Consider the following 26,821-nt stretch of genomic DNA (forward strand, 5'->3'; position numbering starts at 1 on the left):
CAGTGGACTTGGGGAGTGGCATGCATGCAGAAAGGGGAGGGAGGGTGGGATCGGCAGGGGAGGAGGGAGGGGCTCATGGGGGGATACAAAATGAATAAAGTGTAATTAATAAAAAAAATAAAAGATTTAAAAAAAAAAAGTTTTACCCCTGTCCACTTCAGCTTACGGATCTCTCTCTCTCTCTCTCTCTCTCTCTCCCTTCCTCTCCCTCTCCCTCTCTCTCTCTCTCAAAATAATGGCTCGTATACATATGAAACAAGTTTACATGTTTAAAATAAACAAGGGCCGACAAGATGGCTCGAAAGGTTAACAAGTGCTCGACATCATACGAGCCTGGTGACCCCAGTTGGATTCCCGGAATCCATGAAAAAGCGAAAGCAGGACTCTAAAAAATATAATTTTAAAATTTCAGTGAGCTAAACATAGAGGGGTGGAGAGATGGTTCAGCGGTGAAGGGCACAGGCCGTTCTTCCAGGAACCTGGTTTGATTCCCAGAACTCACAAGGCGACTCATAGCCATCCGCAGCTTCAGCATAAGAGATCCAGTGTCCTCTTCTGGCCTCTGTGGGCACCGCACACTCATGGTGAGCAAACGTATATGCAGGCAAAACATCCATACACACGAGAAACAGGTAAAGCAAAAAACAGTAAACCTAAAATGCTAAAAACAGAGAGTTTTAAACATTCTCAGGGATATACTAGTCAACAAATATGCTTCCATATTTAGTGCTTTAAAACTCAGATATAGGGGCTAAAAAACTAATAACTTTCCAAATAGTTAGGTATTTGGATACATCAGCAATAACTGATTGCTCCAGGGTTAATGTTTTTTTTTTTTTTTTAATGTGTAGACCTGGCTGGCCTTGAACTCGTGATCTTCCTGCCTCTGCCTCCTTCAGTAAATCCTACCACCAGGCACCACCATAGCCAGCAGGGTTTGTGATTCTCATAGTAACAGTGGTAGGTTCTGTGTAACTTTGGGAATTACTAATATTATTATTATTATTATTATTATTATTATTATTATTATTATTATTACTTTGTTTTGTTTTAGCTTTAGCTTTTTCGAAACAAGGTTTCTCTGTGTAGCTTTGGCCGTCGTGGACTCGCTTTGTAGACCAGGCTGGCCTCGAACCTGCAGAGATTCCCCTGCCTCTGCCTCCCCAAGTGCAGGATTACAGGCATGCGCCACCGGGCACTGGCTCCTTTGGAAATTCTCAATAGAAAGAAAAACAATATATCAGAGGTTCCTAAAGGCCCAAGATGCACGTTTTTCCCAGGCAAAGTCTGAGACCCTTGAAATGCACCAGGAGATCACCGATGAAGTCTAAGCAGGGGCTGGAGTTTGTGTGGGTCTGCAGGCTGTGCTACCTGGGTAGCAGGAGGCTCACTGGAGCGCCTGGTAAAGGGAAAAGCAGAGGCGCCTCCGGGGCTGGGCTGGGCGGGGTGACCCGGTCCCCCTCCCCTCCCCTCCTCTCCCTTCCTGGTTCCAGCCTGGGCGCTTCTGCAGGAAGCCCCGACCCCCACCCCGTGTGGCCTGGAGGAACTCAGACATCTGTCTGCTCCCGCAGTGTCCGGCACCCACCATGCGGCCTCTGGTCCTGCTCTGGGGCTGTCTGATGCTCCCAGGTGAGTGGAGACAGAGGTGGTAGGGGTGGAGGGGCGTAGAGGGGCAGGCCCAAGCTTGCTCTTGCGGTCTGTAGTTGCTCTTTCCCTCCTCCACGAGTGGAGGAGTTGGGGTTGGAGGTGTGGGAGTGGGAGGGGTGGGGAGGGGAGATGCATCCACATTTCACCCCAGCCAGCCCATCCTCAGCCAGGCCCCACACTTGCTGTTTTTGAGCTCAGACCCGGGGGCTCCCTCCCTGGCTTTCCCTGGCTCTGCAGATACAAAGGAGCTGAGCCTCTGTGACCCGCTCACCCCGTTAACTGACTTTATTGGACTCCTGCTAAGTTTGCTTTTCTTTTTTGCCTTTTTTCCCCCTTGCCTTATTTTTAATTTTGATTTATTATTGGTGTGTGTGTGTGTTATGTATGCATGTATGTATATAGTATGTGTATGTACACACACACACATATATGCAATGTTTAGTGCATTCTCAGGAAAGTTTTCTTTACACTTGTAATTTTTATCTTTTCTTTCTTGTCTGCAATGCTTGGAGGATGGATGGGACCCAGAGCTACAAGAGTGCTCTATGGCTAAGCCCTCTTTCTTTCTTTCTTTCTTTTTCTTTTTTTTCTTCATACACACTGGCCTTGAACTTGCTCTGATCCCAAGTAGCTGGGATCCCAAGAGTGCCCCGTCGGGCAGGGCTAATGAGGACGCATCTTTTAGCCGATGCCCGTTGCTCCATTGGCCGTGTTTGTTTGGCTTTCCCTTAGTGATATGTAAAATTAACTCCTACTGTGTTTTTTTTCCTTAAGTTTCTTGCCACATTTATTTGTTACATGTGTGTTTGAACATACGGGCATGCATTGGTACAGAAATGCTGCTGCACACTCAGGTCATCAGGCTTAGCAGCAAGCACCCCTATCCATTGGGCTATCTGGCCAGCCTGGCCCGTGTCTCTCAAATGCAATGAAGGAAAAAGTTATCATCGTCTATAGTAACGCATAGAGAGAGAGAGAAAAAAAAAAAAAAACAACACTCAGATGTGCTAAGCAACTTGCCCAAGGTCACAAAGCTACTGAATGCCAATGCTGGGACTCATACTCCCAATCTAGGGCACCTGCTCTACCCTTTTTCGATTAATGGGGTCTAGGGAAAGCTTGTTTTAAGGGGAACCTTTAAAACAGAAAAGATCTCCCTTCCTCCTGGTGAAATGGAGACTCCTGCTCTTTGGCCTGGGACTTGGAAACCCTCGGGAATCCCATCTCCGTTCGTGCTGTATTTTCAGGTTATGAAGCCCTGAAGGGCCCAAGGCAGATCAGTGGATTTGAAGGTGACACCGTGTCCCTGCAGTGTACCTATGAGAAGACAGTGGAGAGACACAGGAAATATTGGTGCCGGCAGGGCGGCATCGTGGTGTCCCGCTGCTCCGACATTGTCTACACCAATCAGGACCAGAGGGTGACCCGGGGCAGGATGTCTATCAGAGACAGCCCCAGAGAGCTCTCGATGACCGTGACCATGCGGGACCTTACCCTGAAGGATGAGGGGAAGTACTGGTGCGGGATTGACAGACTGGGCTTCGACGAGTCTTTTGAGGTCTCCCTCATCGTCTTCCCAGGTAACAAGTGCCCAGCTGGGTATGAGAAAATACAGAGGACACAAGGGATGGGCAAGGACATACGGACCATGGATTTGGTTTCCCCATTACAGAAGGGGGGCACAGTCTTGGTACCAACCTCCCCAGGCCTCTCCAGGACTCGGACAGTCAGTAGGGACACCTGCTGAGCACTGGGGACAACTTAGGTAGCCTCGCTGTGCCTTTGCTCTGGCGAGTCTTCCCATTAGGACCTCATAGAGTAAAATGGAGCCTACCGGTCCCTTCACCCTTAGCCTAGATGTGTTGGGGGCGACTGCCATGGGATGCGAACAGAATGACCATCTCATGGGACAAGGAAGGAGCTGAACATTCCCTGTGTCACAAATATTCCCACGGCCTCCTGGGACTAGGCCAACCATGGCTCCGCCCGCAGTGTCCCCTAACCATGCACTGACCTCACCATGCTGACGGTGTCTGCACCTTCCGTATCTGGGGAGCCTAGTGGAAGGAAGCCGGGAGGGGGGGGGGAGATTTAGATTTATGGACAGCCCAGTCTCGGGTGAGTGAGAGCTAGGCAGATCTCCGTACCACAGATGGGGCACAGAGACACCAAGGCCCTCAGCGACTGGCCTAAGGTAGACAAACCCAGAGAGCTGCCACCTTTATCTCTGATCAAAAGACAGGCCCAGGAGCCAGGTCTGTCCTCAGAACCCATTCCCGGTCACCTGTGGGTCTCCATGACAATTTGGGGGAATAAATAAATTAGCTGAACAACAGCAGCAGTGACAGAGCCTGGTTGCTGAGACGGAGGGGTGTGGCTCGGGGGCTGAGCATTCACCTGGTGTGGGTGAGACCCCCAGGTGCCGTCCCTAATGCTGCAGTCCTAAAGCAGCACTGAGGAGTGGCCTCCATTGTCTGAAAGGTCCTCCATCTCCTCCAGTTCTTATCGGTGCACAGGCATCCTTTTGTGTTTATTTGTTTTTAGTGCTGTTTTTATTTCATTTTATTTTTTTATTTTACTTTTGAGATGGTGTCTCACTCTATAACCCTGGCTGGCCTAGAACTCACAGAGCTCTACCTGTCTCTGCCTCCTGGGTGCTGGGACTAAGGTCTTGTACCAGCATACCCAGACTAGTGTTCTCTAGCTTTGAGAGTCTCTGGTGTCTGGTCCTTGCCCTCAGCTCTTAGTCACCTCTCCCTGTGTGCTCTGTGCCTTCCCGTCCTCTGGTTGGCTTCTGATGACAGTCTATACGGCTGCGTCGGTGGCTGCGCCACAGTCACTGGGGACACTGGTCTATGATGTGTCTAAGTTTCTATGGCAGCAAAATTCCCGTAAAGCTAGTTTCTACCTGCCAATCACTTAACAGCCAGCTCCCAGATTTCCTAAGATGTTAACAGGCCAGAGTGGACTAAGTGCCTCCAGGGCCAAACTAGGCTGAGCACACACCCACTCTCACTTCCTTTATCCCTCATCTCCCGGGGGCCCTGGGCAATGGATAGTGACTTAGAAACACAAAGGTCAAAGCTGCTCTTCATATACAGAAGAATTTTTGTCAGCTGCTTAGAAAATAGCACAAGTGCATGGCACAGTATTAGAATGGAGAATGGAGAGCAAGCCTGGAATGTCCTGGCTGGGTGTGGTCAGAAAAGACTTGGGGACGCTGGCCCTTGAGAAATCCCAGCCCAGTAGGGGACCCCCATAAAGTCATAGTCCGGTTGCAATGCACACTTGCTTCCCTGGAGGCAACCACGAGATGTTGGGGTACACAAAGGGGAAAGATGAGTTCCTCCATATTACTGGAGCTTAACTTTTGAGCTGATGATGGAGGTGGAGTGGCTTTCGGCAGAGATGTAAGAGAATGGCTTCACAGAGAAACAATGTGGCAAAGGCACAGCGGTAGAAAGGCTGACCCTGAACATCTGCGTGGGTCAGTGGGTTCCACAGTGAGATCAAAGTTCCACATCGGGAGAGAGGTAGCTCTCACAAGACTTGAAGTTTGAGTTTCGAAGGCCTTGAGAGACACACCAAGTAAGCATTTTGGCTCGAGGCTGCTCCCAAGCATTTTAGCTCACCTACGGCTCCCAAGTAAGAGCTGATAGGATCCAAGGTGTGTCTCAGAAATACAGGTGTCTGTGCAAAGGGTGGCATGAAGGGAGCAGGCTGGGGCAGGGGACACAGAATGATCCAGTGAGAGGATCGGTGGGGACAGCAGATTGGGAAGACCTGGAAACTGTTGGGATGTGCCAGTTATGGCTTCTGGTCAGCTCTGCTGAGGATGAGGGGAAGCTGCCCCCCTGTGGTGATGTCTGCCTCCCCTGAGAGCAACCTCTCCTTTTTCTCTAGGAGAAAGGGACAGTCCCATCCCCTCGGGTACCTGCTGTCCTTCCTCCCCCACCCCATCCTTCCAGCTTCTTACAGCTACAAGGAGCCCGCAGCCCAAGGCAAAAGCCTGGCAGACTCAGCTCCCAGAACTGAGTGAGTCAATGGCTTTCTCCATCCCTTCCCCATTTCAGATAACATACAGTAAGGGCCATTCAGATCCTCCCGGAAGCCAGAATGCCTCAGAGGAGCTTGGCACCGACTCAGGGTCAAATGGAAAATGTCTACAGCGGAGCCCAAAGCTCTTCCTCCAGGATCTGGGGCAAGCCAGACATTGGCCCTGACCTCAGGATTCATCTTTGCCACCTTTCTCTGCCCAGTCTTTGGCAGCTGAAGGAGGTCAGGTCTTGCTGAGTATAGGGTTCGGAAGGCCTGTGCTGAGCACAATAATGAACTTGCTCTTTGGTCAGAGAGAAGGTGACCCTGAGGGGAGGGCCAGGAAGGCGTGTCTACAGAGCGGTGTAGAACAGGGTCTTGTTTCTCTCAAAGAAAAACAAATTATGCATAGATGTGCCTGGCCCGGGTCTTGTTGCTCAAAAGGGCCTCACCTAGGCCTCTGCTTGCCTCCTTGATTAAGTTGAGGGTGTCCTGAGAGATTGGGAAGGTTCATGTTCAAGGGTTGGCCTGGGTGGGCCTCAAGGGTCAGGGGAGGTGCTGAAGCATTGCTTTTGGACTTGTAGCTTCTCCTGATCTCCACCCGACAGTCGTCACAGCCCAACAGGGGAAGACAGGGGTCCAGACCCCTGTATTCACCGAGGCGGCCCCAGTCCGGTCTGCAGGAACCTCCCAGGTTCCCCCAGGAACCTCTCCATATGCTGAGAGCTCTCCTCACACAGCGACCCCAGCCCAGGCTGCAGGAACCTCCCAGGTTCCCCCAGGAACCTCTCCATATGCAGGGAGCTCTCCTCACACAGCGACCTCTCCCCATGCAGGGAGCTCCCGCCCAGTCATCTGGCTGCCCCTCACCACACCCAAGGACTCCATGGCTGAAGCCAGCAGCGTCTCCAAGTCCAGGTGAGTCCAGGGGATCCTGAGACTCTACTCTCTTCCTTCCGGGCTCTTGTTGTAGCCACAGCCCGTGGCTCGGAGAGATTTAGGAGCCAGCAGCCCTGCTGCCCTGGGCACACGGGGCCGTCTGAGGTGAAGGGTCCACCTTGGTCCCCCTCTCTCCTCAAGCCACCCCAGCTCACAGGTTTGCCTGTTTAATTCGCCATGAGCCCTGTACTACAGGAAAATATGAAAGCCCTCAACAACTTCTTTCTTTACACTGATGGCTCCGAGCCTGCAGCAAAGGGTTCTGGGGCTCTACTTTCTTCCAGTGCCTGATTAGCAGGTCACTGTTAGCAGGTTGAAACTGTCCTGTAGGGCTGGGGTCTTTTGTACCCCAGGCAGAGCACACCCTGATGGGCTCTCAAACACTGGCCCCCGGTGCCTTCTGATCCCCTTGGGAGACAAGGAACCTGACTGGACCCAGAAGCAGAGCATTTTGCTACCAGTGCTAGTGACACCCACCCACGGGCCAGTGAGACTCCCCCATTTTTTTGCCAGATGCAGGCCTGCCTGTCATTCCAGCTACTTGGAAGGCTGGGGTAGGAAGATCACAAGTTCAAGGCCAGGCTGGGTAACTTCGTGAGACCTTGTCTAAAAATAAAATGCAGGGCTGGCAAGGTGGCTCGTTCAGTAAAGCACTTGGCGTGCAAGCCTGAAAACCATCTGAGTTCGATTCCCCAGGAAGGAGGAAAGAACTGACCCCGAAAAGTTGCTCTCTAACCCCAGCTTGCGTCCCATGGTGCACTCTCTCTCCCCCAATCATACCCTCAATACTAACACTACTAATAATAACTATTTTTTTTAAGTTAAAAGAAGACTAGGGATAAAGTTCGATAGTAGAGTGTCGGCACTTACGAGGTCCCAGGCTCAATCCTAGCACCCCACTTTTCCCAGCATAGCACGGGACCATTTCTGCTTAGTGACTTGTATAAATTTAGCAACAAATGTAGCTAGGAACTGTACTACTTCTTGTCCTGGGATTTATTTTTAGTGGGAGGAGTCTTTAGTTTGAGCTAAGATCTCTCGTGTAGCCCAGGCTAGGGTCCAGCTCTCTCTGTAACCAAGGGCGACCTTAAACTCCATATCTTCCTGCCTCCGCTTCCCAAATTCAAGGATAACAGTCAAGAGTAAGCTCACCTGGCTTTGGTCTAAGTATCCTAAACATCCCCACATGTCTGCTCCTCACAGCTCTGCTTTATAGGAGGTGGTCTGGAAGGTTCAGTCACCTGTCTGTGCAGTGTCAAAACCAGGGTTCAAAGCCAGGAAGCCTGGATTCGGGGTCTGAGTAGCCTGGCAGGCTTAGCCTGGTTGAATTAGATTTCAGGCCAGGAGCTGGCTTTCTTGGCTTATGCTGATTTGATGACAATCAGCCACCAGGGTCTTCCCATCTCTCTTCCAGTGGGTCCATCCTGACGGCCCGCACGATGGCCCCAGTCCTGGTGCTCTTGTCCCTTCTGCTGGCTGCGGGTCTGATTGCCTTTGGCAGCCACATGCTCCGGTGGAGAAAGAACGGTAAGTGATGGAGGAGATGGGAGGCTCACGCACACCTGTGCTGCGTCAGCAACCTTGGGAAGACATGCGGGCCTCAGTGGGCCGACAACCTTGCTGTTTGCTGGGCACAGTAGTGCGCCCCTTTAATCCCTAGCACTGGAGAGGGAAAAGCAGGCAGATCTCTGTGAGTTCGAGGCCAGCCTGGTCTACGAGCGAGCTCCAAAACAGCCGGGGCTACACGGAGAAACCCTGTCTTGAAAAATGAAACCAACCAACCAAACAAACAAACAAAAAAACAACTTAGCTGTGAGACAGGCAGCACTGAGAAGAACAGGCCAAGTGGGAGTTTTCTAACATGAAAGCTAAGAGCCAGGATGGAAGCATACACCTATAATCCCAGCGCTTGGAAGGTGGAGGCAGGAGGGTCAGGAGCTTCAGGCCAGTCTAGGATACATAGTGAGTTCAATGCTAGCCTGAGATATGTGAGACTCTGTCTAAATAAGTAGATAGATAGATAGATAGATAGATAGATAGATAGATAGATAGATAGATAGATAGATACATACATACATACATACATACATAGACAGACAGAGCAAAAGAGCTAGCAAAGTTAATAGGGTTCATTTAACTCTATACCTGAATCATGATGATCAGTTCAACACGGAACCAATATTAAAACATCAGCGACAGCTGGACATTGTAGCGTGAGCCCATGCTCTCAGCTACTCAGACCGAGGCAGGAGGATGAGTTGAGTCCAGGAATTTGAGAGGAGCCTGAGCAATACAGCCAGACCCTCTGTCAAAACCTCAACGAAATCTGATGATCATCCCCTAACTTTCTTTTTTATTTTTATCCTTTTCATGTTGGGCCTTTGGAAGCTTAGGTGTGATTTTAAGGACCACATTCCAGCGCTGGGTAACGTGTGTGGCTCCTGGCTCCTGTGCTGGACAGTGATGTAATGTCACTAAGTGTACCAGGTGCCAGGGAAGGCCTGTGTCTCCTTTTCATTTACTTGTGCTGGGGGGGGGGGGTACCCCATCGTACAGTGGAGGGAACTGGATGGTGATGCAGCTTGCCTTGTGTTTGCAAACCTAGGAAAGAGTAGAGCCAGGAAGTCTCCATGACTCCCAGGAAGAAGTCTAAGCTTCACCCCCAGGCCCCCTCATAGGAGGTCAGGAGGGAACACAGAGGACAAGAACAGCCTCAACAGCCTCAGTGAAGCCGCTTAGCTAGCATCTTACCTCTGGAATTGTGCCTCCCCAGCGAACAACAGCGCCCCCTTTGGTAACCTGTTAGAAATGCAGCGTCTCAGATCCAGAACCTGCGTTTTAAGAAAATTAACCCTCTGGCAGGATCTCTCGGCTAGTCAACACAGAAATGGTTTATCAACTCCTGTTGGTTGGCCGTTCCTTTGGCCTTCTTCTGAAAAGATATATCATAGTGCGAGCAAAACTGCTCACCTCATGGCTAGGAAGTGAAAAAGATGACAGGGTCTCACAACCCCCTTCGGAGACAGGCCTAAAAACCCCTTAGGTCCTACCTCCTCAAAGTTTTACCACTTCTTCACAGGGCCAAGCTGGAGACCAAGCCTCCAAGGGGACACAAGATCCAAGCTGTATCTGTTCCCTGTGCATGTTAGAGTTCAGAAGTGAATTACAGTTTCCTCGTTCACTTTCTAGTTCACACAGAAGATCTCAAACGCTAGCAGCTAGACAAGGTTTCCTGCTTCAGGGCCTGCCAGCTGCCTCTGGGTAGCTCTCAGACACCGGCGCAATGAGCCTGTGCATTCTGGGAAGGGCTTTAAGTTCTTCCCGGCCTCAGGGTTCTCCTTCTGGGTCTCTTTCAGTTCGGCTGACCACAGAGACACAGCGGGACGAGAAGGCGTGCCTCCCAACCTCGGTAAGGACCCAGGGAGCCAAAGTCAGAAATCAAGCCATCTGGGACCAAGGTCAGACCTCTGGGCCTGTCTTTGTGCCCACCTAGAGGCAGAGTTTTCTCCCAGCCTTGAAGGGATCTGTGGGAGTCTCGAGAGCATCGCTTTAGGGTGTGAGCTACCTAAGGGGTGTCCATCATCAGCCCTGACTCCTATCTGGTATCAGGCGGGGTCATAAAGAACCACATGGGCATCTTTCACCAGGAGGTACCTTCTTGGGACCTTCTTCCCACTCCATTTAGCATCAGGGGACATCAGTCTTGGCTCAAGAGGGGCCTGAGGAGCCTGGGCTTGGTGTTTATCTAAACTCTGAGCCCAGCTCACCTGGTCCGGGGCTAGGGACCCAAGTGCAAGAGCCTCTCAAACAAGACTTTGACAAATGAACCCGGGGCCCAGAGAGTATGAAGGTCTGGTCCTCGCTCAACAAGCAGCACTCAGATGTGGCAGTTCTTTTTAAAGATTTTTGTTTGTTTGTTTTTTTATTTCATGTATAGGAGTGTTTGGCCTGCATGTGTGTCTGCATACCATGTTTGTGCCTGGTGCCCATGAAGGCCGGAAGAGGGTATTGGATGCTCAGGAAATGGAGTCACAGACAACTGTGAGCCATCATGTGGGTGCTGGGAACCAAACCCAGGTCCCCTGCAAGAACAGCCAATACTTTTTTTTTTTTTTTTTTGAGACAGGGTTTTCCTGTGTAGCTTTGGCTGTCCTAGACTCAGTTTGTAGACCAGGTTGGCATCAAACTCATGGTGGTCCTCCTGTCTCTGCTTCCGTGAGTGCTGGGATTACAGTGGGTGCCACCGAGCCCAGCTCGGGCAATACTCTCAACCACTGAGCCATCTGTCCAGTCCCAGATTTCTCTATTCTTATCTTCTTATCTCTCAGAACATTGTTTCTGGTCCTCCAGTGGTCCTGAGACCAGGCTGCCTTAGCTGCTCAAGGACCCACATCCCGCAACACCCACACCCCGCAAGAAACCAGGGTGTATGTGTGGAAGAACACAGATCCCTGTGCCCATCTTTCTGGGGAACCAGGCTGCCCAAGGCTACCCATCCCTAAACTCTGAAAGAAGAGAGGAACTTCCCAGGCCAGTGTCCCGTACCCCGAAACACACACGGGTTGTGGGGGCAGACTGCAGATTGTACTCAGGAAACAAAAATCCCACCTTGCCTGGACTGCTGCCCTCCCCAGATCTACCCAGTTATTACCCTTCTCCCCGCCACCCCCAACATAGGTCTTTTTTCCTGGCGCCAGTAAGGACAAAAGACTCCAGCCAGATCCCCCAGGGGAGGGCTAGGTGGGAAAGGGCTCTTTCTTGGTTTAGGAAGCAGCTGCTGTTGTCTCAGGAAGTGCAACAGGGCCAAAAGTGGCTAAGGGGAGTGAGGGAAAAGTCATGGCGGCAGAAGGACCGTGGGAGCCACCTTCAGGGCCCAGGGTGGAGCTCATCAGGAGAGGGCTGGGGCTTAGCATGGTGGGGGGGGTCTCTCACTGCTCCCTCCTCTCCTTCTGCTCTGGACAGGACTACTTCCAACCCGGGGCACCTAAAATCCTTCTACAGAGGGAGGAAGGGACAAGAAAGAGCCCAGGGCAGGGAGCAGAAGGGCACTGAGAAGCAGCCCCTTTAGGTGAAAGGAGGGAAGAGGGGTACCTCAAAGGTCAGAGGCCACAGCCACCAGAACATAGCCAGCTGAGGATGTGTGGTTTGCTTGATTCGTTTCCAATTTGACTTTTTTTTTTTTGCACTCCTCAGCAGAGGTTGGGGGAAGAATAGGAGTGGCTAGGGATTTTCTTTGCACACATTCAAGAAGGAAGGGGACCCTCGTCCTGTGCAAAGGAACTGGGCATGGATGGTGGCATACACTTGACGTCCAGCACTCAGGAAGCCGAGGAAAGAGGATTGCTGTTCAGGAGGAGCCTGGGGTACACATGACAGAGCAGGGGTGATGCCGAGTGATGAGGGCTTGCGCTTTCGTTCTTTCTGTCAGGGCGGGCAGGATTTTCTCCTCCGTTTTCTAGACATAGCAACAAAGATTCAGAGAAGGTAATTCTGCGCCCTCAGTAACCCAGCCTAAGAAAAAAGAACTAAACCAAACTATCCGAATCCAAGTCTCTCTCTCTTTAAATAACCTGTATATTTCATGTGCATCGGTGTTTTGCCTGAATGTATGTCTGTGTGAGGTTGTCAGATCCCCTGGAACTGGAGTTACAGACAGTTGTGAGCTTCCTTGTGGCTGCTGAGAATTGAACCCGGACCTCGGGAAGAGCAGTCAGTGCTCTTAACAACTGAACCATCTCCTCAGCCCCTAGAGCCCTGTGCCTTAAGCTCTCCCACACCGAAGTACTGCTCAAGGCTGGTCCTGCAGACTCCAGGAAAAGAGCCAACCCTGGTCCCTAAGTATGGGGTAGCCACAGACCAAACGTCTCCTGCGTTGTGTGTATTTGGTGAATCTTTGAGGCCCATGAAAAAGGGCAGACAGCCCGCTTGTTCTTTCTGATCACAAGCAAAGAAATAACCCGATTAAAACAAACGGTCCCTGAGGTTCTTATTCACTGTGTGGGGAGATGCTGCCTGGAGACTGGGGTGTAGCTCACACGCGGCACGAAGGAAGCAAGCCAGTGTAAACTGGGTGTGGCAGTGCACACCTGTAATGCCAACACTCACCGAAGCAGAGACCGGATCAGAGGTTCAAAGTCATCCTCAGCTATATAAGAAGTTCAAAGCCACCCTAGGAGGCACGAGGCCCTATCTCAGAAAACAAAGCCAGGCATGGTGACACATGCCTTTAACACCAACATCCAGGAGGTACATGGATCTCTGTGAGTTCAAGGCCGGCCTATTCTACATAGCAAGTCTACAACAGTCAGGGTTACATTAAGGAGGTCCTGTCTTTAAAAATAATGCTCTCTGGATATTACGATCCTGGGTGGGACCATGTATTCTCATTTTATAGTGGAGGAAACTGATTGCCTGAGCTTGCCAAGGTAACACCCGAGTGGAGGAGGCCATGTGGTCCTGGAACCCTGTCCTTCCTCCCTAGCTCCCCTGGGCTTGACTCCAGACTATCTGTCTATGCTGCTAGGAACACGGGGTTCTGAGTTCTGACCAAGCCTCTCTTACAGCCACCAGGAAACAGCTGGAGGCCCGAAGATGCCATCATCAACCTTGCAGCGCCCCCAGAGTGTCTCTGCACGCCCAAGCCCTCTGCCGCATCGTCCCCTGAGACCCAGCACCTCAGCCAGGTGCGTTGACAGAAGGGCTCTGGAACCCATGCCATCTGATACCGCTGAGATAATGGGGACAAGGCGGGGAGGGCCTTTCCCCAGCATCCTCTTCCCCAGAAGCTAACCTCCCCACATCTAACCTCGCCTACCAAAGCCCAGGTCATTTCACCAGAGTCCAGACTTCACGTTTTCCTTTTCCCTGCTCAGAAAACTCTTTAGTAGCTTACTGGGTATCAGTTTAAACAGCTCTCAGCACCATGTGAGATGGGGCTGTAGAGGCTCTGCAGCGCCCCCTGCAGGTGACATTGTGAAAGCTAGCGAGGAGACCTCATCACCACCAGGCCCTGCTTCTCAACCTCACTGTCATCTCTTCAGACTACAGAGGAAGAGGCATCACCTTGCCTGGACCCCGAGGAGGACATGACGGCAGCTCCTCCCCTGCAGATGTCTGGAGAAGAACTGGCCGTGTCCGGGTTCATATCTGTGTAACTGCAGAGTGCCCCGTGGCCAGGCACTGTGAAGCTGAACGGCTGAGTTTGCATGAATTCTCTGGCTTCGCTCCCAATCCATGGCTCTCTCCAACTTCCTCCAGGCTCCCTTCTTGCATGCCCCAGGATGGTGAAAAAGTGTGCCTGGACCCCGGAGCCCAGGGTGGTACAATTCCAGCCATCTCCAGCATATTTTAATCCCTAGAGAGAGTGTGTGGCTGTGGGCCTTCACGGGGACCTGGCAGGGCTCAGTAGATGAGGACTGAGTTTGTACGCATTCCAGAACGTTCCCTGGACACGGGTGCCCAGCAACGGTCCTGCCCCCCACCCCCTGCAGATCCCACCTTCTCCTCCCTCCAGTTCTCCTGCGCCGGGTGCTGTGGAGGTGTGTGTCTATAAAACACCTGTGTCCTGGCCCTTCAGAAAACAATTAAACAGAATTAAAGATCCCCATCAGGACCTACCCAAACCATCTCTCTCAGGCAGGGCCCTGGATGTCACAGCTCTGACAAGTGACCCAGAGATTCCCACTCTTGGGCCTGAGGGATCCGCAGCCCCTTCTAGTCTAGACAGCCTTCCTTCCTTCCTTCTCCCTTTCACTCTGAGGACCCCTATATGCTCCCTAGAGCTCTGATCATGACGCCACCGTCGCCTCAGCAGGAGCTTCCGAATGCCTCCCTGGTCAGGTATGGGATGGTGGCATCTGGGGAATGGCTTTTCCACTCTCCTTCCCTGAGGCCCCGCATCATCCCTGTGCAGAAGAGGTTACTCCTCCAAGGACTCCGGAGGCTGGGGGAGGAGGAAGAGGAGGAAACCAGAACAGGAGGGAAGGGAGGGGACGGGAAGAAAGTAGACTCCAGTTACCAGAGGAGAGTGCTAAATCCAGGCCTGCTGGGTGAGGGAAAGACAGACCAGCTCAACTATCCCCCCCACGTCTTTCTGGTTTGTTTTGAAAAATAAAATGTTGGGAAGAGAGGTGTTCAGTATCTCAAGCGTAGGAATGTAGGGAGAAAAACGAAAGAACAGTGCTGCTCTTAAGATCATCTACAGCCTCACCAAGCTCTTGTTGACAGCCCTGATGGCACTGGGTTGGGTTTTCCTCCTTTCGCCTTCACGCCTTCACGAAGCGTGCAGATGCTGCTTAGGGAGGGACCATCCCACTATGGGCCGCAAGCTCGCTGCTCTTCTCTCCTCTGTGCTCTGTAGACCTCGAGCAATAAACTTTCTCAGCTGTGTACTACTTCAGCAAAAGGGTGTGCCTCAGTTTACCAAACCAGTTCTCTGTCGCTAGCTGTTGGGAGAATTAAAAACACCACACACACACACACACAAAACAGAAATATTATGTGTTTTTATTTTAAACCCAGGGGTGGGATATGTGGCTTCAGAGTGCCCACAGCAGCTGACTACGATTTGCCTCGTGCCGTAGCCTCGTGCTATAGCAGGAGTGTTGCAGGTAGATTCTCCACATGACATTTGGAATCCTGGGGGCTCTGAATTCAGAGGGTAGATAAACGCTAGGGCCCCAAGAGCAGTGTGGGTTGTCGGTTGGAAGCTGTCGGTTGCAGTTTTTTTTTTTTTTTAAGCAGTCGTGTGCAAAGACAAAACAAGAAGAAAAAAAAATAGATACCCTGACAGTGAAGATTAAACTTTTCCCAAGGAACCTGATGGCCCTCATCAGCAGGAAGCAGTCTAATGATAACGATGTTCCTTTTCCCCTCTATCCTTTTTTTTCTCTCCTATCTAGTGTTAGTGGGTTTAAAGGGTGGAAGGAAAACAAAACAAAACAAAACTCACAAAGTAGCCAAAAGTCCTGCTACTACTAGCTGTTTAATTTTCAGGGTGAATCTTTGTGTAGGGGCTTTAACTCTCTAGGATTTGCCTGTGTGGAAACGTGGTCCTGAGGAAGAGAATGTTGTTGAGACAGGGTTTCTCTGTGTACCCTTGGCCAGGCTGGCCTTGACCTCACAGAGATCTGCCTGCCTCTGCCTCCCAGAATGCTGGGGTTACAGGTGTGCGCCACCATGCCTGGCTGAATGTTGTCTTCTTTCCCTAACCTTCTCCAGTCCCTTTGCCTCTTCTCTCTCCTCTTCTAACCTCTCCTGGAGGAATGACTCGGTAGGTAAAGTATTTGCTGTGCAAGCAAGAGGACCTGGAGTCAGGCAGGCCCCTAGGAAAAACATCCTTGCGAGTCTATAGCCCCAGTATTGGAGTGGAGGGAAGATGGTGAATCCCAGGAGCGTGCCAGCCAAAATATCAACCTCTAGATTCAGTGAAAGACCATCTCAAAACTAGAGGAAGACATGGATGTAGACCTCTGGCCTGTACAGGTAGATATGGACAAGGGAACACACACACACAGCCTGTACCTACAAGAACATAGGCCATGCAACTCTATTAATACATTAGAGATTTGGATACACAGTGGCCCCAGGCAGTCAGATAGCAGGGTTCACCCAAAAAGGTCATCCAAAGTGGACTCTCCAACCTGACAGAGTAGTGCACACCTGTAATCCCAGTACTTAGGAGGCTGAGGTAGAAGAATTCCAAGTTCTAGGCTGGTCTGTGCTGTGTGATGGGACACAACATAAATTAAAGCATGATGGTGTTTTAGAGCAACTGATGGAAGAGAAGCACCCTCCCCCTTATCTCAATGGCATAATTGCTTTGTGTAAAATTTTTAAAGTTATATTTTTAAAAAGCTAACAACAACAACAACAAAAGTGCACACTTTTAATCCCAGGAGGCAGAAGCAAGTGAATTAGAGGCTAGCCTGGTCTACATAGCGAGTTCCAGAGCAGCCAGGGCTACACAGAGAAACCCTGTCTAAAAAAATAGAAAAAAAAAAAAAGATCATCTGTCTTTTATTTAGGAAAATATATTGATGCTAAATATATTGAAGCTAAAAAGATGTTTCATCCACATCCAAAAGAGTGGCAAAATAATAATAATAATAACAACAGTGGCCAGCAAACCTGGTCACACCTTTGAATCACTTGGGAACTTCTAAAACACGCGACCTCACGGGGTCCATGCTCAGCGGCACTGAAATCTGCTGGCTGCTGCTCACTCATCCAGAGCACACAGGAAGATGACATTCCCCAGCCTTCCATTCGGTATCCTGGGGCTGGGGACTAGGTTCTGATGTACAAGCGTCCTCTGCAGAGAAATCTGCAGTGAGGGTGGAGGGGTGGTATATCACCATTCCCTCCTGAAGAACTCCAGGTGGAGAGGGAGATTGCTCCCCTGGACCACACACACTCTGTGGCGGCATCACGTGGGTGACCTGGGTGACGGTTTTGTTGTTGCTGTTCTGGGGATCAAAAGACTAACATTTTGGAATCATCTGCCCCGAGGTGAGCCCCTAGAAGCCATGAGCGTTATTGCTGAGGCACTGTGACGCTGTTACAGAGGACAAAGCCAAGGTCTAGGGAGGCAGGGACGTCTGTGGGAGGCCACACAAGTTCCACGTGTGGATTGGCCGTCGAGTCCCTGAGGCCTCTGTCCCTTTGATGTCTCACCAACTCCCAGGCATAAGCACTCAGAAGGAGCCCTGTCTGCAGATAAGAGCACAAAGAGGGCAAGACAGGCGAAGAAGACACCATAGTAGATGCACAGACGCATGTCAGTCCATCTTCTATTCTGGAATCATCTGTGCTGTATTCCCTAACCCTCACCTTCTCCCCAAAATATCTACTCAACCCCAAACAGAGACAAACAGAGCCCAGAAACATTTGCTTTTGCATTTAATCAAAGGAAAAAAAAGAAAACTTAAGAATTGGATGGCCGGTGGGGGGAACAAAGGAAGAGTAATGGGCTGAGGCTGATGGACCATGGGGGCAGGGCCCTCCTTCTCCTGTGGTCCTGGTGGGAGGGAGGGGGGACAGGCACAGAGCTAGCTTGCTGGGCACGAGCATGTCCTAACCCAGGCCCTCCAGCCGGTGAGCCGAGAAGGCCCACAGTCTCTCTTCCCACCTGGTCAGTGCTTGGATGGGGAGTAGAGCTAGATTCAGCGGGAGAGGTAGGAGGCTGTTCAAAGAGGAGGGGCCCAGCCCTGCCCCTTGCACATTCCCGGAGAGGAGGATGTGGGAGTTGCTACCACACCGGATATCCTGAGGGATGAAATGGTACCAAGTCTCCAGCATGGCACCAACCAGATCTCTATCAGAGGCCATGGTCTTTTGGTCAGGGGGGCTTTGTGGGTTAATCAAAGGGATCAGGGGCTGTCACAGATGATTCTCCGACCCTACACTCATCCTCCAGGGGAGGATGGAACCGGCAAGCAGGGAAATAAGCCATTTCCCTCCCACAACCAGTCCGCTTCAGCTAAGTAAGCGTCAGGGTCCCAGCAAGATACTGAACTGAAGAAAAGGACACGGACTAAATGGAAAACCAAGGCGGGAAAATGACTGAGCAGTGGATAGCAGCGCTATGCAAATGAGCAGCGGGCAGGCCCACCTCTAGTCTCATTGGCACGTCTGATGCCTATGCAAATGAGATTCCTAATATAATAAATATATTTCTAGCATTTGTAATAAATAGTCTTTCTTTTCCCTCCCCACCCCCTTCCCTAGGAAATGGGCACACAGTGGTTCAGGGGCCAGCTTGGGCTGACGCTGCAGCAAAGACTGACACGCAGGAGAACTGGGAGGCACAGGGTAGGGGTGCCGGGGGTCCCCTGTGAGGACAGGGGGCCCCTCAAGAATGAAGGATGAGATGTCTCCAGATGTCAAGGATGTGGTTCGTAAAAGGATTACGGTATTTTACAAAACCATCCTCCCTAAGGACTAAAGGCTGGTACTTAGGCTAGGGGACAATAGGACAGTAGAGGAAAGTTCCAGGCTCTGGGGTCTGGGATGGGGGCTTGTAAGAAATGGGGAGGAGAAGCTGAGGGAAATCCATGAGGGGGCCTCAAAGAGCCACCACCAAGAGAAAGCACTACTCTGCCCCCCCCCCAAGCTAAAGCTAATCTGTCTGGTTCCAAGCTGCCACCCCTCCTCAGCCCTAATGCCAGCGGGCCACTTAGATCCATCCAGAGAAGAGCCTGAAGAGAACCAAAGTGTGGGCTGTGGCGCCTGGAGTACTTTTGGTCCCGACAACAGAGGGTTCAACTTTCCATTTCCAGCCTGGGCTAAGCCTACTGCCACCCACCAGTTGCCCTGTTTGGGGAGCAGGGCTTACAGAAGACGGACATCTTGAGAAGGTCTGTGGAGAGACTTTGGCAGTGAGAAGCTGGGAATAAAGGAGGGACCAGGCTGTGTCTGCTCCTCAGAGAGCCGAGGCCTGCGTCACCAGCTGCAGCGACTAGCTCACGACCAGGCGTCCCCAGCCTCTAAAATGGTCCAGACTGGAACCACTGCCCGGGTCTGCCTAGCTATTAGTGGGCTGAGTACCCAAGGCTGGTCCTGGGACGAGAGTAAGGGATGGGAGGGGCCGGGGAGCTGGTGGGTATGGCCAGCCCCCGGGGAAGAAAAAGCTGGCAGTGTCTCCTTCCAGTGTCTGGGGCCGACCACAAGGCCCCAAGCAGCTCTGCTCTTTCCTGGACTGAACATTACGGGAGTGACTCTGAGATGCTCCTGGACACAGCATGATCCTTAGAAAGGGATGTCTGGTGGCCAGGGGGCAGAGGGAGTGGGCAGCACCTGGGTACAGGGGTACCCCATGAACACCTCCCTCCCTGGCAGTACACACCTCTGTACTGAAGCCAGCCCCCTACCGGGCGCTGTGACCCAGGGGGGGGAAAGCCTGGAGATGGAGGGTGAAGAGCGTTAGCGGGAATGGGGGAGTGTCACAGGTGAAGGATGGATTCCCAACCAGGCAAGGGACAAGGTCCAGAGCAGGGCTCAGTACACCCAGCTGACCGGCACCCACTGGGGCTCCGACCGAAGCTTCTCCATAGCAGCCTGGAGCTCACGGAAGGTCCTCTCCAGGTTGCTGTTGACCAGGCTGAGGTCGAAGTAATGCCCATAGCCCCTCTGGATACGGCTGCTCTCCTCTACCGTCCGCCTCAGATCCGCCTCCTGTCCGGCACAAGGGGCTTCGGTCAGCACCTCCAACTCACTGCCTTCATCAGAGGGACCTCAGCCCGTCTACCTCAGCCCAGAGCTCGGCCACAGTGGTGTAAATTCCCCGTGCACCCCCCCCCACACACACACACCATGGCTGTGTGCCCATGTCAAGCTGGGAGGGAGGAAGGAAGAAAGGCAGGAAATAAGCTGTTGTAAGTGACAAGTGGGACTCTAACCATTCAGCAACCCACAGGCTCTTCACCGCACTCCACAAGAGGGCCAATTGTCCCCCGTTAATAACGCAAAGCTCAGGTACAAAGAGGTCACAGGGAGTCGGCGGCTCAACAGGGACGGGCCCGATTCCAGCCAGAGCTCCCCGCAGCCTGACCAAACCCCTTCCTATAGCTACGAGGTGGCATCAGGACTTTCCAGGTAGCAGGGCAATTCCCCACCCGGGAGGTAAAGGAAGCTAACAGGGAAGCGGCCAGGGAACTGCTTGGACAGCCGACTTAACCAAGCTGAGGGAAGCTGTGTCTCACAGGCTCTAGCTGCATTGGTTGCCAGGGCCACGGTGCCCAGAGCCAGGATCGGGTCATCAGAAGATGCGAGCCCAACCTAGAGGCCATGGTAACAGGCATGGAACAGGCATGGAACAGGCGGAGCCTTGAACTCGGAGCTCGGCAAGCCCTCTTCCTGGGGGGATGCTGTATGAAGGCCCAAGTTTCCTCCAGAACCTTCCCCTGCCCCAGCTCTTCCACTGGCCCTCTGGGACTTCTTTGGCCAGCACTGTCTCTCTGAAGAGTGTACCTGTGGTAGGCCTGGCATCGAAGTTCTGTGTCCCCGGCTCCATCTGTGCTCCTCTCAGCCTTTTCACACAAATCGCTGACCAAAAGCCCCACCTCTCTAAGCTCTACCACCAGACAACCCGAAACCGGCCCGCCTCCCAGCCACTCAGATCCCCTCACCGTCAGCTGCTTGGTGGACACGCCACTCTCCAGTGCAGCCCGGTTCATGGCCCGCAGGGTCTCGAAGTCAGGAGCCTCGATGAACACCACATAAGGGACAAACTCAGCTGTCCTTAGGACCTTCACGGCCTGCAGGAAAAGACGAGGGTGGGAGCGTAGGGAACAGGAAACACGCGTGGGTGACAGGGTGGGCACCTGAGAGTGGATTCTGGGGGTGCCTGGGGTTTCTGGGTCCTGAGAATCACAAGGTGGCTGGCGAGGGACCAGACACCGACCAACTGAAGGAGACCGGGGGGGGGGGGGGGCCAGGAATCTAGGAAGTGGGAAAAGAGATCTGGGTCCCTAGTTGGGGGGAACACGAACGTCACAAGGTTTACGGGGGTTGCTGAGGGGACCAGACGGGAAGGGCTAGACAGTACCTGGGGGTTGACGTCCAGCACGCACACCTTGCCGGAGGCGACCACGCCCCGGATGGAGTCAATCCGAGTCCCATACAGGTTGCCCTCGTACTCGCCGTGTTCCAGGTACCGCCCGGCGCGGATATCGGCCTCCATCTCCCCACGAGACACAAAGCTGTAGCCCTGCCCTTCCCGTTCTGAGTCCTTGGGCCTCCGGGATGTGTCTGGGAGGGCGGGGGAGGGAGAGAAGGGTGGCCTCACAGCAAGGGTCAAGAGACGGTTCTCGTTTCTGCCTCCAGGAACCATCACCCACCTTCACCTCCTGCTGTCCCATCACTCAGAAGCCCTGTCTGCCGTAAGGCCTCGTACAGTTCAACGCCTCTGTTTCACCACATCCCAAAGCAGACAGACACTTTAAAAACCCGAGAAATCCTGCAACAGAGCCAGCCCCTTCGCCAGACCCTGAGCCTGCAGTTCCCCGTCCACCCACAGGGGGCGCGCACCACACGCCCAAAGGAACCGCCTGACCTGGTGGCCCTCGACGGTGCTCGCTCAGAGCTGTTCAGCACCCCTCCCCCGCCACCCCCTTCCCCTCCCCCGCCCACCCCCGCACCTCCTGCTCCACGGCCCCCACTCACAGGGCACCGTGGTGCCGTAGCGGTCTGGATCCCACAGAATGAGCTTATTTTTCAGGCTGCGCCGGCCCACACCCTGCGCGCCGATCAGCACCAGGGTTTTCCGGCGGAACGGGGGCATGCGGGCTACCTCCTCATAGATGAGCAGCTCGTGGCGGTCAAACTCTGGGCACAGGGAGATGGCGGGGCTCACCGGGCTGTCCCGTGGGGCGGGGCGGGGGGGGGGGCTCTCAGAGTGCATGAAGGGTTAAAAAAAAATGCTTGCGGCCAGGGAAACAGGGAGGTCACTTAGGCCACCGGGACAAGACCCACCTGCGTTCTTGGTGGTCAGATACATCATTCGCTTCTTTTTCTTTCCCGAAAGGCTGCCGCACAGGGTCCCTGGCCACAAGGAAATAAGTAAGCAAGCTGGGCCAGGCCGGGTCTTAAACCAGGCCTGAGGTGGAGGAGGCGTTTGCTACCTGAGGTCGGGGTCAGTTCCAGGTCCCGCTTGACAAAGGCTTTCCGCTTCTCCTCCAACAACTGGCTGGGGATGAGCCCGGCGCTGCCCCCTTCCACGTGGCACGCCTGAAACAGCCCAAGCCACAGGCCTCCCTGGGTGAGAGGACCCTCTCCTGCGCCCCGCCCCTTCTGCAGGAGACGCTGCAGGCGTGACCCGGGGCTCACCTGCCACCAGTTGGCATCATCTTGGTTTACGATCTGGAGCAAGTCCCCAGCGCTGAAGCGCAGGCCCGCTTCCTTGCAGGGGATGAGGCTGTCCCTCGCTGGGTCATAGTCGAAGTGGCATTTCACAAATACCTGAGCCGGGGATTTGGGAAGAGTTAAGATATCAGATAGAGTGTGTCTCCAAGGGAAGGGTGTTTGGAGGACGGTCCACACACACACACCCCTCTCCCTGGAGGAGTGATGTCTCCAGGCCTAACTACCCCACCTTCCTGGTCCTACTCTCCTCTTGAAAAGTGAAACGCAAAGATTCAGATTGAGCAATTGAAGAACTGCCCTTCGGTCACGCCACAGGGGGAAACAAAAAAAAAGGTGGACTCAGGCACCTCACCCTGAATTCTTAATTCCACCATCCAGAGGACAGCCCTCAGGAGAGTTTGAAAGCCAGGGAGGCCGCTGAGCTCCACGATCCACCAAGAAGGACGCAGCTTCCGGGGCAGAGCGACGCCCACCTTACACAGGCCTTCAGGGTGAGGTCTTGCACACACACACACACACACACACACACACACACACACACACACGGCGCAAAGGCCACAGAGATCTGCACGTCTTTGCACACTCAGAACACTCAAGACAATCTCTATCACACTTAGGAAGGACTTCCTAGGCCCGGCCGCCCCCGCGGCCTTGAGCTCCAGTGGGGTCCATGCAGACAGGCCCACCTGTCGGGGGAGGTGGGGTTCCTGGTAGCTGGGCAGTATCTTGAGGATGACGCTGCCACTGGCGCTGCGCAGGAGCTCCTGCAGCGCCCGGGGATCGCTGCCCACCGGCTGCCCGTTCACTTCCTTGATGATGTCACCCACGTGCAGCAGGCCCTGCTGAGCCACCATTCCCCCGTGCAGAATGCGGGCAATCACCAACTCGCCGCCCTCCACCCGGAATGTCACGCCCTGGGGGAATCAAAGGAGTAAGGCTATCTCTGCTCCCAGTCTTCAAAGGGGGGCTCCTGGTGAGCCCCGCCCCCTTCCCGTCCCCACCCTCATCTCACCAGATGCTCTCCCGCAGTCTTGCGGATGCCCACCATGCGCACGGCATCGGGAGGTACCGGCTGGTTGCTGAACGTGGGATCCAGACCCGGGCTGGGGGGTGGCGTCTCGTAGGTCTTTGAGGCCACTGAGTCATGTGTCTCCAGAAGGGACTGAAAAGCGATGGAAGGAGAAGGGCCAGTGGGGAAATGCCCAATGCTGGCTTCGCAGCCAGGTTCCTGCCAGGAAGATGCCCACCCCACCCTCCGCAGCCAGCAGCCCGGAACCGGAACCTGGAAGTGGGGCTCCTGGAGGATCCGCGTCAGCTCCGCCGCGGTGCTGCTCTGCTCCGCCAGCTCTGCCAGGTCCCGCAGGATTTCCTGCACCAGCTCCAGGTTGTTATCCCGAACGGCCTCCAACTTGGTCTCTTCCAGCCTCTCGTGGGCCTGGGGTGTGGAAGCAGCACAGATAAGGCCCCCACGAGTCCCCGCGCTCCTCCTCTGGCTCCGAGCCCCTAATCCTTCCCAGACACCCCCTGTGAGGTCGCTCTGCTATGTGTAAGTCAGCTACCCGAGACACAGACACACAGACACACACAATCACATTCAGGTGTCCTCTGTTCTCCTCTCTCCAGCAGTGATGATTAAGACTCAGTTTATAAGCCGGGCTGTGGTGGCGCTCGCCTTTAACTCCAGCACTAGGGAGGCAGAGGCAGATGGATCTCTGTGGGTTCGAGGCCAGCCTGGTCTACAAAGTGAGTCCAGGGCAGCCAAGGCTACACAGACAAACCCTATCTCGAAAAACAAACAAAAAAGGCTCAGTTTGTGGTAAGACAATCCCAAAGACAGACTTCTGTTTCTATCCTCCTGACTCACAGGGCCATCAAATATTATCACGCTGTCCCCATCTCCCAAGGTAATGTAAGTTCCATCAACATCATGGTTGGACGGGACTTTACACATCTTGTAGTTTAAGGTGGCTAAGAAAGCCGTGGAGGTAAAGTAACTTCCCCAAGGTCGTGGTGACTTGAACTTTGGCCTCCGGGCTCAGTGCTTTTAAAGAGTCTGGGTATTGGTTGAGCGAGTGGGCCACGACTGGATTGGTCTGATTTTTTTTTTTTTCATGGTTACGCTTGGTTTCACACTGGGGAGCTGTGCCTTTCCCACGCCTTGAGACTGTGACTGTCCTGGTCCCCAGTGGATCTGGCATCCGCCCGTGACCCTTGCCTGAATCTGTTATCCCAGCCAAAGCTGGGCATCAAGTACCTAAGAACCTTCCACGTTTTGATTGACATTCTACTGGGGGAGAGAGAGAGAGCGCTTCCCTGGGCTGGCTGGCGAGATAGCTCAGACTGAAGCATGAGGACGGGGCTCTAATCCCCAGAACCCACATGAACTCTCCAAGGGGCAGCAGATGGTCTGCCATCCCAGCCTTGCATGACAGGGGCCCCTCAGAACAAACTGGCCAGAGAGGCCAGACACGTGGGTGAGTTCTAGGCTTCTTCAGAGACTCTGCCTCAGTGAAGGTGGGAGAGCCATGGAGGATGACTCCCAACCTCACACATACCACACACATGTGCAAGTGCGGCCACCCACACGTGTGTGTCCATGCAGACACACACACACACACACACAGAGAGAGAGAGAGAGAGAGAGAGAGAGAGAGAGAGAAGAAAAATGTTTCCTTTCTCTCTCTCTCTCTCCAACCCTGACTCTGTTCTCTGGGTATTGCTATCAACATTTTTTTTTTTTTGGTCCATTCATAGTTTTGTTTTTAAACAGCCCTACTCACTTGCCTGAATGTTGTCTTAAGGCAGTTTTCATGCTATGTGGCGGAGTTAAAGAGTTGTGTCTGAGAGTACACAGCCTGAAAAACCCAAGGTACTTACTATCTACACCTTAGCGGAAAAATTAGGTGGTTTTTAAAATGTTTCATCAGTATGTGTGTGCGTGTGTTTATAAGTTATACATGATGGGCTCCATTATGACATTCTATGTATTTTTCCTGTTTTGTGTGTATGACTGTTTTGCCAGCATGCATGTCTGTGCACCACATGAAAGCAGTGCCTTGGGAGGCCAGAGGGCCTTGATCTCCTAGGTCTGGAGTTGTGAGCTGCCATGTGGCTGCTGGGAATCAAACCTGGGTCCTCTGGGAGAGCAGCCAGTGCTCTGACCACTGAGCCATCTCTCCAGCCCTATGTTACATGTTTTGATCTTATTTTACTCCGTACTACCCTACCTTGTCTCCTTCCTTCTTCCATGGATCCCTTCCTCTTTACAACTAGTTTCCTTCTATTTCTGTGTCTTTTATTTGTTTGTTTGTTTGTTTGTTTGTTTGTCTGATTAGACATTAGCTTCATCAGGACGGCTTAGGGCAGTGGTTCTCAGGCTTCCAAACGCTGCGACCCTTTAATACAGCTCTTCATGTTGTGGTGACCACCCAACCATAAAATTATTTCCATTGCTACTTTGTAACGTTGATGTTGCTACTGTTACGAACTGTAAATATCTGATATGCTGGATGTTTGGCTTTGTACTTCCGTTTTCACCCCAGGTGAGGGGGTTATGGGACTGCTTCAGACTGCCCGAAACACCTGACTATGATTTGCCTCGCGCTCTGGCAGTCTTGCCAGCTGCAGAGAGTCTCTAATACTGTGTGATGTTTGGAATTCTGGGAACTTCTCAGAGGGTATATAAATGCTAGGGTCTCGACAGGTGGGGTTGGTGGTTGGTGGTCGTTGGGAGTGGGGGTTGAGGGCAGTTTGTTAGTAGTCGTGCTCAAAGAAGAAACAAGAAGAAAGAAATCAGTTCAAGGATCTCTCTCTCATGCTCAAAGAAGAAACAAGAAGAAAGAACTTGGTTCAAGGATATCTCTCTCTCTCTCTCTCTCTCTCTCTCTCTCGCCCTCTTCTATTTATTCTCTCCTATCTAGTGAGAGAAGGTGAAACTGGAGGGGATAAAGGGTTGGGAAAAGAGCCCGGGTTGTAGAAAAGGCAAGCTCCAAGTGGCGCCCAAAGTGGGAGGGGTGATGGGGGATGGCGTCGGCACTGCCACACTGCCAGCACCCTAGCTCCTGGTTCCTGTCTTGTTCAAACGGGCATGACAACAGACTGCCGCTGGATGGCCAGACAGAAGGAGCTGTAAACGCTTGGGTGCGCTCACCCGTATGTCCAGGCTCTTTTGTCAGGAAGGGGTTATTATCCTGGGGAGAGGGGTCCAGAGAGAGAGGCCTTGTCATGCTGGGCTGATGTAGGGAAGAACACGGTGACAACAGAAACCCGTAACACCTGCGTACTGCTGACAAGGGTCCATCCATCCGAGAGCAACCCTCCTCCCTTCTGCTGCAGGCTC

At 52.8% G+C, this 26,821-nt stretch overlaps 2 protein-coding genes across 5 annotated transcripts in view; one reads left to right on the plus strand and one right to left on the minus strand.

The window, feature by feature from the left end:
- The first annotated feature begins 1,586 nt into the window (after nucleotides 1-1,586).
- On the plus strand, nucleotides 1,587-14,234 carry Cd300lg (CD300 molecule like family member g). 2 transcript variants are annotated; one of them, XM_055620251.1, is made up of 8 exons: nucleotides 1,587-1,629; nucleotides 2,895-3,227; nucleotides 5,551-5,682; nucleotides 6,267-6,600; nucleotides 8,036-8,148; nucleotides 9,978-10,030; nucleotides 13,185-13,304; nucleotides 13,662-14,234. In XM_055620251.1, exons 1-8 carry the CDS (start codon nucleotides 1,587-1,589, stop codon nucleotides 13,773-13,775), a joined length of 1,242 nt encoding a protein of 413 aa, XP_055476226.1. In that variant the 3' UTR covers nucleotides 13,776-14,234. The 2 variants fall into 2 exon arrangements, with proteins under 2 accessions (XP_055476226.1, XP_055476227.1); XM_055620252.1 differs by lacking the exon at nucleotides 5,551-5,682 and having other exon boundaries at nucleotides 6,519-6,600.
- A 3,273-nt stretch (nucleotides 14,235-17,507) lies between these two features.
- Mpp2 (MAGUK p55 scaffold protein 2) overlaps nucleotides 17,508-26,821 on the minus strand; it is a 30,260-nt gene continuing 20,946 nt past the window's right edge. For all 3 annotated transcript variants that reach the window (XM_055620150.1, XM_055620151.1, XM_055620152.1), the window contains 10 exons: nucleotides 23,765-23,917; nucleotides 23,495-23,644; nucleotides 23,169-23,396; nucleotides 22,447-22,578; nucleotides 22,242-22,347; nucleotides 22,093-22,161; nucleotides 21,784-21,945; nucleotides 21,167-21,369; nucleotides 20,748-20,876; nucleotides 17,508-19,794 (listed from right to left, as the gene is read on the minus strand). In XM_055620150.1, the coding sequence (XP_055476125.1) occupies nucleotides 19,618-19,794; nucleotides 20,748-20,876; nucleotides 21,167-21,369; nucleotides 21,784-21,945; nucleotides 22,093-22,161; nucleotides 22,242-22,347; nucleotides 22,447-22,578; nucleotides 23,169-23,396; nucleotides 23,495-23,644; nucleotides 23,765-23,917 (1,509 nt within the window). In that variant the 3' untranslated portion in view covers nucleotides 17,508-19,617. The remainder of the gene's footprint in view (nucleotides 19,795-20,747; nucleotides 20,877-21,166; nucleotides 21,370-21,783; nucleotides 21,946-22,092; nucleotides 22,162-22,241; nucleotides 22,348-22,446; nucleotides 22,579-23,168; nucleotides 23,397-23,494; nucleotides 23,645-23,764; nucleotides 23,918-26,821) is intronic.

The sequence above is a fragment of the Psammomys obesus genome, unplaced genomic scaffold (assembly GCF_907164565.1).
Source record: "Psammomys obesus unplaced genomic scaffold, mPsaObe1.curated_primary_1811, whole genome shotgun sequence".
Lineage (NCBI taxonomy): Eukaryota > Metazoa > Chordata > Mammalia > Rodentia > Muridae > Psammomys > Psammomys obesus.